The following is a 13,285-nucleotide window of genomic DNA, read 5'->3' as shown; positions in this document are numbered from 1 at the left end:
AACTGTTTGCTGTTCTCCCTTACTGATTTATTTGTTCATCTTAATATTTTTGTTCTAATATATAATAAAATTAAATAAAATATAAGGATTATTAAAAGATTATGATGCTATTAAAATATGTAGTGCTATACAATTGTATGTTCATATTGCTACTGTCATCAAATAATTCATCATGCATCTCATCTGTCAGTAGACTCCTGGATGAGATTTACCAATCATGAGTGGACTCAGTCATTCTCAGACTCTGTTCCCAGGAATCTTCACACCAAAGGAGACATTACCAGACTGTTTGAAATAAACCCTGAACCACAGATCTGAAACTCTGCTTGTATTTTGTGTTTGCCACATCTTACACTAAGTGAATTAAATACAGGAATATTCAGCATTATGTATAGGCTTCTTCATAAAAAGTAAATATAATAAAGATATAGTTAAAATAGTTTAATGTACCATTACTTTGAAACTTTAAGATTTGTTTAACTTTAGGACCATTTTAAATGTGATTTGTCTCTTGAATGTTCTTTGTTTTCCATAGCAAAACTTTTCCTGTATGATCTGGTACGTATAAATTCAAGATAACGGTGACTATAGGTATCTTCATTAAGATTACTGAAATCTCCCAGATATGCAGTCTTATTATCTCTATCAATATCATTCTGTTAAAATACGGATCCATCAGGCCGGCCCCGTGGCTTAGCGGTTAAGTGCTCAAGCTCCGCTACTGGCGGCCTGGGTTCGGATCCTGGGCGCGCACCAACGCACCACTTCTGCGGCCATGCTGAGGCCATGTCCCACATACAGCAACTAGAAAGATGTGCAATTATGACATACAACTATCTACTGGGACTTTGGGGAAACAAAAAGGAGGAGGATTGGCAATAGATGTTAGCTCAGAGCCAGTCTTCCTCAGCAAGAAGAGGAGGATTACCAGGGATGTTAGCTCAGGGCTGATCCTCCTCACACACACACAAAAAAATATGGATCCATCAATCTTTTGTGTCTCTAATTTGTTGAGCCTATGAATTATAAAGACAGCTTAATTCACATTTTTATTAAATAATATTCCACAGTATTCTAATTTGATTTTGGTTACATTAGTAGGCTTTTAACAGTGGTATGGTATGTTTTTATTTGTTATCTTGTACATCTATTGATTTACTCAAACTTTTATTGAATGTCAATCATATCTTAACTTTTGCTACCTACTTGGAATATACTTGCATGTAGGGCAGACATGACCTTCTCTTATAATAGGTAATCTAGAAGGGAGGCCAATATTAGGTTGTCAGTTTTACAAAGAAAAGAACAAGGTGTTCTGAGTCCATACAACAAGGAAACCTCATTTAGTCCAGAAGCTTTAAAAATAGTTCCATAAGGAAGAGATTTTAAAACTGAGACTTGATGCAGAAACTTAATTTAGCAGATACAGAACAGGGAGAAGAGAATTCCAAGTCTTTAAGAAGAAACCTGTGCTCTTGCATTAACCCATTAAGCTGAGTAAACACACCCAGCTATTCTTTTACCTCCAGCCACCTCAGAAATCAAATGAAAAGACAAGACACAGAAGAAAGATTGCACAGTATTCTGATATTATTTCTATTTAAAGAAAACAAATTCATACACTTAACATTATCAGCCCTTTTGAAAATAGTCAATATGTTTTATAAAGGAAGAAGAAGTTAAACAAAATCAAGTAGGCACTAACTTAGCTATCGTGGGTGTTGGCAATCCTGACAAATGTGGTCAGGTTTCTGCCCTGTCCCTCATTATGGGAGTCCAGAGCAAAGAAAAGGCTTGAGAGGAGAAGAGAAGGAGCACGAGAGGAAACTACAAATGAGGGAACTATCGGCCACATTAACAAAGCTCACTGTACCACATTCGTAGTCCAGGAACACCCCCACATAGCCTAGAGGCCTTTCTACATACTGAGGTAACAGTGGGGAAGAGGTAAAGAGACTGCACCCATTGTCGTCTTTGACACAAAAAAGTAGAAAGATTCCCTCTGAGTCAAGGACCATGTCATTCCTCATTGTCCAAGAATCATTACAAAATCCAATGACCCAGTTCGAACAGTCCCCCACATACACCTCCCAGTAATGTTGGCCAGAAGTGAATGACTGGGCTCCCCAGGCAAGAAAATATTTAGATCTTGTTGGATTATTGGTAACCTCAGGATAATTAGCACCAAACAGAAGACGTCTCAGATCTTCAAACAGGGGGATGTGACCAGTGACTTCTTCACTATCCAAGGAAACATACACTGCAGGAAGACGGAAACAGACACCTTAACAAATGGTGTTATAAACTCCTGATAGACATGGGCTTTACCTAGCGTCCAGGTTTGCTAGCTTATCACTGGAAATGGGCCAGGACAGTGAAAGAGATCTAGAAATCTACCGTAGCCCAAGGTCTGTTGGTCTGTCTTCATAACAGGAAAGTCTTTAACTAGACATAATGAGAGAAATTAATGAATTTTCTGGAAATATATGAAGAAGAGAGAGATTGATAAGCTCTCTCTGTTATTTTCTCTGAAACATTTGAAATTAGGAGATCATGAATAATTCACAGTCAGTTACAAAAGTAGCCTGCCCATCTCCTCAGAAAATATACAATAATACTAATTAATAAGAGAATAATAATAAATATTATTATTACTCCTAAAGAGTGATCACTTTGCCTCAGATTTAAGGATTTTTCACTAAAGCATGCAAAACTAAAATAAAGTGAAAGAAAAAATCATATTGTTTTAAGAAGTGGTTTCTTTGTGAGAATTTTCTGCCAGCATATCTTTTGAGAAGTAGAAAGATAAATCTACTGAAATATAATATCAGCTTACTTTGTGGATGTTGTGTATAAGCATGCATTTTATGTTTTTAATACGTTGATTATACCAAGTATTTTTATATTAATGTGAATAAACTATGCTCTTTATAAAGTGCATTTAGGGGCCGGCCCCATGGCATAGTGGTTAGGTGCGCACGGCTCCACTGCTGGCGGCCTGGGTCCCTATCCCGGGCATGCACCGATCCACCGCTTGTCAGCCCATGCTGTGGTAGCATCCCACATAAAGTGGAGGAAGATGGGCACGGATGTTAGCTCAGGGCCAGTCTTCGTCAGCAAAAAGAGGAGGATTGGCATGGATGTTAGCTCAGGGCTGAACTTCCTCACAAAAACAAAGAAGAAAAAAACAAGAAAAGATGTAGTGCGTTTATTTCAAAAAGTTTTAAAAACAAAAGTTAAGTATCTCACTAAGTATCTCACTACCAACGATAACCACACTTACCTAAAACATGGAATATACATGCAGATTTACATGTTTCACATGAATGGGTGACACTATGCCTCAGCATGCTGCAGGCCATCACATATCTTGTCTTACTGTTTACTTCCAGACAGCTTATTACAATCTATCAAATTTGGCTTTTCTCCAGATATCAGTTAGTTTTTTCCCACATATATTACTTTTCTATAAAGGCAGAATTGGCAATAAAAGTTCCCAGAAAAGAAACCATAGATTGAGCACAGCGGAAAGATTACTAACAGAAGGGAATGTGCAGCTGTATCACCAAAAGGCTGCCTGTTACCTTGGAATCGGTTGAGCCTGCCTATCAGCCCAGTGATGGGCCATGAACTGAGCTGTGGATCCACAGGTTGGGTCACGTGCAGCTGCACCGACTCACTCCTGCAAAGAAGGACACTTAGTTACTCTTGCTGAGATCAAAGATTTCATCACAATGACTATATCTACTTCCTAAGGAAGACACTTCTTTAAAATCCTCATAATTAGGATCAGGGGTTATGAATGTAACTCCACGAACTAGGAAATGAAGCAAATGTTGATTAATTTTATGAATTAAACTAAATCCAATCCCACCTCCTAACACTTCAATCCTAGCACACAATTCAAAGCAATCATGACTGTATCTGGTTCCTCTCAGCCAATCAGAGAGCTATGCACAATGGCCCCAAATTGAGGACAGTCAGGAAGGGCACTTTGATTTTTAATCCACACCAGTCACCACTGAAATGCTCAGTGTCTATCTAACCACAGCTAGAGGGTGAGGAGCTCAGCTTGGGCAGGGATTCTGCTTCCGAGGACCCAGCTTCACTTAGTGCATCAAACAGACTTTCCATTTGAAGCTGGAGGCTGCCATGTGCTACACATGGAAGCCCCGAACCCTTGATGATCCTCCCGATGCCTGTTCTCTCCCTGCTCCCACTGTAAACTTCTCTGAAATACTTAATCCCCCATAATCTTGTCATGACTTTGGGGCATATCTTTAATGTGTTTTCACATTTCTAAAAATTAAAATCAGGAATGGTAGCTGTCTTCATGCAAGTTTTGCCCAGAACCCTGTAAATAGTATGTCTGCCCAACTTCGTCTTAAACAAAACAGCAAAACCTTTCGAGAAAGGAAAAAAATATATTATGAAAGAGGTTATATTATCATACTAAATTACGCTCCCATTTCAGCATCAACAGTCTGATCACTGTTACAATTCTCAAACCTTTAATATAGGGGCAAACTTACCTTTTCAACGTGTTTTCAAAATGCTGTAAAGAGAAAAACAGACAAGATAAAGACTTAGTATACATCACAAGATGCATAGTGGAGACTTAATGTCTTATTCCCAAGGGTGCAATAACCCAAGTTTTAGCAAATCATATCATGTACATGGAAACAGAAAGGGAAAACAAATCGTAGATTGCCACATTTCTCCCAAATTCCCAAATTGTTGCCAGGTCCAGATACATATCCATATATCAGAGAAGCTTCTCTGTTGCAGTAGTTCAGTAGTTGAATGTGTATTTGGAGAATTGTAGAAGAAATTATTCTCTAGGACTTTTTTTTACCTACTTTTTCACAAACCTTTGTTGTTCTTATGTATGGCAAGAATGACCCTTGGTCGTTAGCATTACCCAGACATGTCAAACCCTTATCACAGCATCAGAAAGCCTCATTCCAAACACGTGACGGAAGATAAAGAGAACATGGGCAGTATCTAAGCAGCACCTCGACTCTCACTCAGTCCTTACCAGGAGCAGCTCCATGTCTGGTTTACGGCACATTTCCTTAAGCTCCTCATACATTCCTCTTAGGAGTTTCCCCTTTAGGTCCATGCTGTCTTCACTTTGCTTGAGTTGTTGCAAAATCTCTTTGCTTTCCTTTTCTATTCTCTCCAAATGACGTTTCTCCTCCTTGTAGAGCAATTGACACATCTTCTGATATTCAGCACGGATCATCTTCCTCCGTAGAGTCACATAAGCCTGAAGTGACAATGGATTAATTAGATCATATATTCAGGCTGATTTTATCCGTGTCTTTTTATCTACCATTTGTCTTCTGACATTTAGCAATTTGGTACATTCATTGAAAACAGAAATTCAGGGACTCCTTTCTCTTTTTTTTGTTTCTTCCTACTCATTTGTTTGTTTATTTGATTGTACCAGAAGCCAAAATCTTGACTTAAATTACTACTTCCTCAAATATCCACATTTTCTTAAAAACGGGTACTTGTGATTTAATGATTGTCTTATATAGTACTACTCAATCTGTTTGGTCTCTTTTATCCTCAGATACTTTACCTACAGACTGACTCTTTTTTTTCAGGAAATAATAGGAAATATCATTTCGTGGAAGAAGATAAGACATTTCTAAAATTATTACTTCCAGGGCAGTAAACTGCACGCAAACCAGACCTTGTGTGTGTGAGTGTGGCTTGATGCTTCCTGTCCAAGACTATGCACTCCACGCCTTAGCTGACTTCTGCACTATTTTTAGAGAAGTTGGTGAATAGACAGCCACCTCCCAGTAGTAATTCCCTGCTGCACACTCTTTTTTCGTTTCCTAAAATTTAATTGTGTCAAAGCTACTTTCTCTATTTACCTTTCCTGTTGTATGTTTCTCAAAAGCAACTAGCACAAGGGATCATACTATAAATTTTATATTTTGACTTGTTAATTGTCTCCTGCCACTACCTTACAAGCTCCTCGAATGCAAGAAAATCTGTTCCTTTTGTCTACTTCTATATTGGCTTAGAAGAAAATTAGTAAGACACAGTAGGCACTGGATATTTCAAAGAAAAAATGTTAAGTTATATCTTTAAGGATACCACTTTTAAATAATCAAGAGAATTTTGTTATAGCTCCTTGTCATTCACACAGCCCCATTTTGATTCCTTTATTAATGGTGAGAAGTATCTTTAGTATTGTTTGTTTATATATTTCCATCAGGAAATCTTTACTTCTATGATGAGCATATAGATGTACTCTTATTTCACCTCTCCTACTATTGGTGTTCAATTCATATTTTTGAATCAACAAAGGATAGATTCACATTCCTCAGCCGTGGATTTAGGTCACATTTTGAACTGACCCGTGCTACACTTCCAGCTGTATCTCTCTCCACTGCCCCTTATACGTGAGTTAGCCAATATGAGTTTTGTAAAATCCCAACTTCCCCATGATTCCTCTAGTTTCTAGTCTTCAGTTCTCACTTATTTACCTACTGGATATACCCATGAATGTCCAATTTCAAATCATCCTTTACCATCAAAATAATCAGTGAAAATCTTCCTCAACATTCAAAGATTTTTTTTTTACTTCTGAGAAACCCTGTGTTTATCTCATCCACTAATTATTATATCCCATGATGACAGTGATTTTTCTCCTCATTTTGGCGTGTTGTAGTGTTCTTCAGCAAATAAAGCCTTTTATCTGGATATTATGATTACAGTCTATATCCTAACAAAGGGACAGACTTTTCTGTACATGATTAGATGGACCTCTTTTTGCTATCGGTTAGTCACTCACAGAAGACCATAAACATTATGATTTTAGCTCAAGTTCCTATTGTACAATCACTATGTGTCCCAAGCTGGTGCTGAAGGAAACAGAATCCCTTACTTACCTCCCATGTACTGATTTTGCTGGTTTCTCTGTTGAGATTTCTCTGATTTTCTTGTATCTTTTCCCACACAGACCTCATTTGATTCAGGAGCTTTTGCTGCAAAAGAACCATAAATATATGGGAGATTTTTTTTAACCGTAGAATAAACCTATAGTGGTAATGGACGTTTAACCATGGAGCAAATTGGCCCTCAAGCTTTGTCACCTAACCAATTTTTGTTAAGTGAACCTTGTGTCAGAGTTTAGTTATTGTAATGCTACTTCTTATCTCCTACTATCCTATTTTTTTAGCTAAAAGACAGTGTTTATAAATAGACTCCATTAGATTAGTGTTTTTGTAATCATGGTTATAGTGGGCAATAATCATCACTGGAATTAACAGTTTTGTCGACCTTGGTTTTACACTGAATTATCACAATTTCAACCATGATCAACATCGTCATGACCATCAAGTCGCGTTGTAAGATTTTAAACCGTAAATATGTAAGTGCTGTAAGATTGAGAACATTCTTTCTTCAAAATTTTATTGTAGGGGCCGGCCCCGTGGCTTGGTGGTTGGGTGAGCGCGCTCCACTGCTGGCGACCCGGGTTCGGATCCCGGGCTCACACCGACGCGCTGCTTCTCCGGCCATGCTGAGGCCGCGTCCCACATACAGCAACTAGAAGGATGTGCAGCTATGACACACAACTATCTACTGGGGCTTTGGGGGGAAAAGTAAATAAATAAAATCTTTAAAAAAAAAAAAAAAAGTTTATTGTAGTGCTTGGCTCATAACACTAGTCAATATCTGCTTTATATGTCACACACAGGAATAATGTTTATATTCATTTTCTTTTTCATAATCTCTCAGATAGCGGATCCCACAGATTCAAACTTCTCTCACAGCCATCGCTTACCCGGTATTCCTCAGCGATCTAGTCAGTGGAACAATGTCTGTGAGCCACGTGCTCCTCAGCCTTACAGCAGAGAAAACAGAGTGCATCCTTGATAACCTCGCAGAAAAAGTTCTTTGTTTTCAGGTGTATCTCACACATCTGTTCTGCAGTGCGTGGGAATTGGTAGGGTCTTGCCCGTCTGGCAAGGAAGACCCGTGTCTTCAAGACAATGTTGGTTTTAAAGGTCGTTTGATGTGATGTTTCCCTGCACACAGGGCAGCGAGGAGGACGTGGGGCTTGCTCCCAGCAGACACAGAGACAAGGCATACAAAAGCTGTGCCCACAGCCTATGGTGACTGGGTCTATGAAATAATTCATGCACACGGAGCAGGTCAACTCATTCTGGAAGATGTTGGAAGCCATGTTGCTAAGGAGAGAAAAGAAAAGAAAGAGAAAATTATTTTGTCATGGGCCTTCAAAGAAGTGCACTTTCAAAACCATTAAAAACACTAAGGAGGGCCGGCTCCGTGGCTTAGCGGTTAAGTGCGCGCGCTCTGATGCTGGCGGCCCGGGTTCGGATCCCAGGCGCGCCCTGAGGCACCACTTCTCCGTCCAACCCGGGGCCGAGTCCCACGTACAGCAACTAGAAGGATGCGGACCTATGACGTACAACTATCTACTGGGGCTTTGGGGGGAAAAAAATGAATAAATAAAATCTTTAAAAAAAAAAAACACTAAGGAGCGTGAGAATTATTCCTGTTTGTACAAGTACACTAGTGTGTATAGCAGGACAGACTATGCATTGCTTATCACAGACAGAGGATGCTGAGGAAGAGAGAGTCCTCATATGCCAGCATATTGATTTGTCAAATATAGCCTTCCCATCAGGGTTCCAGCTCCCTAGTACAATTCCTATTTGTTCTTTTATGCCCTCTCTTCTAAATGGACCTAAGAATCAGTAGTTCAGATCCAATGCCCAGCCACAGAGTGTGGGCCATATCTCACCTAAAGCCATCATCCTTATCCCTTTGCCAGTGATTGGTTATATGGCCCTTTGACCCTATTTGGCCAATGAGGTTTAAGGAAATATTATTAGGAGGATCTTTAAAAGGTTTATTTGATCCTGAAAAGAAACATAACGAAGAGTCAACTGTTTTATACTCCTCTGGACAGTGTTTGAACCTGATGCATGAAAGTGTCATTTTTTTTTTCTTTGGTGAGGAAGATCAGCCCTGAGCTAACATCTGTTGTCAATCCTCCTCTTTTTTTGCTGAGGAAGATTGGCCTTGGGCTAACATCGGTGCCCATCTTCCTCTACTTTATATGGGACACCGCCACAGCATGGCTTGCTGAGCAGTGCTTATGTCCGCGCCCGGGATCTGAACCTGTGAACCGAGGGCTGCTGAAGCCTAGTGGGCGAACTTAAACACTACGCCTATCGGGCTGGCCCCAAGGTTATCATTTTGTCACCACGATGTGCACTTGCCTAGAGACCAAAGCAGACACCCTGAGAAATGGAAGACCTGGGTCTTTGATGACATCAACAAGGCATTAACTAATCTGCGACTGACAATCAATAAATGTAAGAGGAATTTAGAAAATAGAAAAATCACGTTACCATCATCATAATTAGTAATATATTCAGGCAAGAATAGTCAGTGGATGTGAAAACCACTTGGTAAAACAGTATCAGCCCAAAGATTACTTGTTAATAAGTTCTTCACTTTATTATCATCAAGTAACATGTTAAATTATGTATTTAATTAAAAAATATGTACTTTCAGTAACCATAGATTATGACTAAATATTTTGTATAATTATATGGTTGCTGTTATCTTCCCTGTCTATGAGAACTTGAACAAGAGGGGTTGAATATTTTCAAGGCTGAAAACTTATTTTTGGTCCAAAATACATCAAGTCAACACCTGCTTTATTGAACAATTATAAAATCAGCTTCAAGGTACCTCTTTGAAAAATGGGTAGCAATGAGGTGACGATGCCTACAGATATATTTATAAATAAAAGTTCGTGAGGGGGATTTATGGACTTCCAATGATGACCACAAAATTTCCAATGATATAGAACATAAAGCCATTCACTCAAACATGCCTAGAATGAGGAGATAGCTTGAGGTACAGGGAGAAAGATTAGATTAGCCCCACATAGAATGGGTTAGAAACTGACCACGAATTCATTATGAATATAATCATTTCTAGATTGATAACATTAATGATGATAATATTAAAATGATAATAGTAGAAACTAATATGTACCCTTTACGAATTCTAGGCATTGGATTAACTCCTCTTATCTGGATTACCTACTTTAGTCTCCTGAAAAATATGATTAACTCATTTTCTATTTTTACCAAAACTTTCTGATGAGGAAACTTGACATAGTTTGAGTAAAATAAGTTACTTGTCTAAAAATCACACATTGAATAAATGATTGATTCAGTACTCAAATATAGATCTTACTGATAGAAAAAAAAATAAACTAAGCTTTAGTGTCCAAGATTACATTAAATCAAGCCAATTTACTGATCTCTAAACAGTAATCTATCATAAGATGTCATGGTAAATAAGACAACATTCTGGTACTCGTTCACTCAGAGTTTGACAGAAGATATAAAAAAAAGGAAATTGTTACAATGGAGAAATATGTAATGTGCTGTGGACACAGAGAAGAGAGAACCAGCTAATGTTTACTTTTGGTTACATTTGGTTAGCCATGCTAGACATACTGGCACTCAATTCATATAATGAAATTTACTTGTCTTAGTGACCTGGCATATTTCGTTCAGAACATCCTCTCCTCACATTTTACCTTATTTTTAATAAAGTTGATTAAATTTAAACTAAATGTTGTATAGTTTGTTCAGGTCTTACCTACTACCTTCATTTTGAAAATTTCAAAGCAGTTGAACTTATCTCCTATATCAACACTGACACTTTCAAGAAATTAATGATAAAAAGAGATTAGCAATATACTCATAAGCCAATCAGACTCATTATCTAGAATTCTCATTCTCTGTGAAATGTTGTATACCTCAATTCAAAATGATTGTCAGTAGCAAATGACAATTGTGTTTTAAAATAAATGGATTTGGTTATACCACGGAGTTCTTATTTTCATACTAGGTGAATTCAGAGAGACCTCTCATATCTACAATTTCCTCATATTAAAGAATATCAGCTTCCTGTAGATCTCTCCAGTTCCCAAACACTTTAAAATCTAACTCTGAAAGATGAAATCCAAGGCTGAAAGTGAAAACTGAAGACACATCATTTTAAACACTCAACCTAATGAGTGTTTATTGAGTAATTCAGCGCATCGAATAGACCAGACTTCTGTATAGACCTGTTATGCAAACATGTACATAAATACATACATACAGATAGGATAATATGAATAGCTTGATAGACATGGATAGATGAACTACTATCTATGGCAACATAATACAATTAGCATATATTTATTGCACCACCTAAAAAACTGCAAGCTACCTGTTGCCAATTATCTTCTGTACCTGCACAATTGTACATGAACAATCAAGTGACACAAAAAATAAGAGGAAAAATAAATAATCATATTAAGTCATAAAATATATAGAAAGAGGAGAGATTGCAACTATGTAATGGAGTAAGTTTAAAGCAATGAAATCAGGGCCGGCCCCATGGTGTAGCAGTTAAGTGTGCGGGCTCGGCTGCTAGCGGCCTGGGTTCAGATCCCAGGCGTGCACAGATGCACCGCTTGTCAGGCCAAGCTGTGGTGGTGGCCCATATAAAGTGGAGGAAGATGGGCACAGATATTAGCCCAGGGCCAGTCTTCCTCAGCACACACACACACACACAAAATAAATAAGAGGAGGATTGGCATGGATGTTATCTCAGGGTTGATCTTCCTCACAAAAAAAAATAAAATAAAATAAAGTAATGAAATCACTTCTACTACTAAATTCTTTGGCAAGCACCTAAACAAACAGATATATGGATTAAAGTTCCCACATTTAAGAGAAAATATCAGAAATTGCTCTTCTGTATGGAGTACTCACCTGCGGGTACTGTTAACGGGTTTTTCCATTCTTGTTCAGTAAGTATTCTCTCAAATTCAGTTCAAGGATTAGGTATTCACCTTCGGGTAGCAGTAAATTTCAGAGGTCTCCACAGCCCAGCCAACTCCAAGCACAATGGTTCTGGAGAAGAATGAAATTGGCTCTTTGCATGATGTTTTATAGATTCTCTGAAGACCACACCCATTTCCTCAAAGGGATTAGGTTATCATACCTTTGAAAAGGTATTGGCGCTCTTGATTAGATTTTTGCAGAGTGGAAAACACACCCTGATGCCAATGATGAAATTGAAACCTCTCTAAATCTACTTAATCAAACGGCCACATCTAATCTCTAGTAAGAAGCCATGCCGTGAGTTAACCTATGTCATCCATAGTTTTGTTGTTTTTAAAACGAATGAAGCCCCATAATGAACTTCATATCTTCTTTTAAGAAACTGTGTTTTAATCCTAATTGTATCAACCCATTAGTACCCACTATCTTTGGTTATCTGTCGGAATCTACATGCATTCCTTCCTTGATACATCTTCAGAAAGAGAATCATCCACATTCCATTTATCAACCCAGTGCAGTCAAGCTCTTGCCCCATAATGCCACTTACTGCTCTGGCAGATCTAGATAGCCTTCTACTGTTTTATGGATCTTGACAATGTCATCTCAACTAAAATTCTCTGAAATTTTACACTTTTCATTGAGTCCTCCACGAAGCTCTTCCCTCTCAGTTTTTTTTTTCCTCTGTTCTTTTAGGTAACACACTACTGCTTTTATCTTTTGATCTAAAACTGTACACACAATAACTTTTGCTGCTTCTTCTCCAAGGCTCTGCCTCTTTTCTTATTACCCTGCATATTCTCTCATACTCTCTCATGTTATTATTCAATACATATGCCTAATTGAAAGATTTATGATATTTTGTGGATTTAATGATCACAAATTATGTGTATACTATATGAATGACTACTAAAAGGAATCATAGACATTTTTGTGAGGGAGATATTATATTTTATGTTAAGGTTAGGGCAACTATCAAAGTTTTCTTTATCTTGGCTGGGTTTGCATCCTATTCACTCTCTTAAAAACATTTTCATATTTAGTCAATGATGGATCATGGTGCTTCACCCAAAGGAGGATACTAGAAAGGAATATTTAAAACAGTCTATTTCCACTACATCAAATGATCAGTCATCACAAATCTACTCTTCTCATATAAAGCCATGGCTAAAAAAGTGAAATATATTCTTAAGATTCCAAAATTTTAATCTTTAATATCATCTTCTCTTGGAAATTACACATTGAAAAAAAAACAAGATTATCCTTGACATCTCTTTATTCTCTTATAAGCCTCTACACATACAACAATATATTTAAAATTTCTACTTAGATGTGAGTTTCTTGAGGAAAAGATCACATATTAACAACGTTTGCAA

At 37.8% G+C, this 13,285-nt stretch overlaps 1 protein-coding gene across 1 annotated transcript; it reads right to left on the bottom strand.

The window, feature by feature from the left end:
- Positions 1-1,641: 1,641 nt before the first annotated feature.
- LOC147916613 (tripartite motif-containing protein 77-like) lies at positions 1,642-11,959 on the bottom strand. The gene is given in 7 exon segments (XM_087434000.1): positions 1,642-2,260; positions 3,585-3,682; positions 4,533-4,555; positions 5,039-5,269; positions 6,912-7,007; positions 7,808-8,213; positions 11,841-11,959. Coding segments are annotated over 7 exon segments (1,377 nt in total). The 5' UTR covers positions 11,870-11,959; the 3' UTR covers positions 1,642-1,766.
- Positions 11,960-13,285: the final 1,326 nt, after the last annotated feature.

The sequence above is a fragment of the Ceratotherium simum genome, chromosome 7 (assembly GCF_057802395.1).
Source record: "Ceratotherium simum simum isolate JZ-2026a chromosome 7, ASM5780239v1, whole genome shotgun sequence".
In the NCBI taxonomy this organism is placed as follows: Eukaryota; Metazoa; Chordata; class Mammalia; order Perissodactyla; family Rhinocerotidae; genus Ceratotherium; species Ceratotherium simum.
Note: the sequence above shows the minus strand (reverse complement) of the source record. Positions and strands in the feature narration are given on the sequence as shown.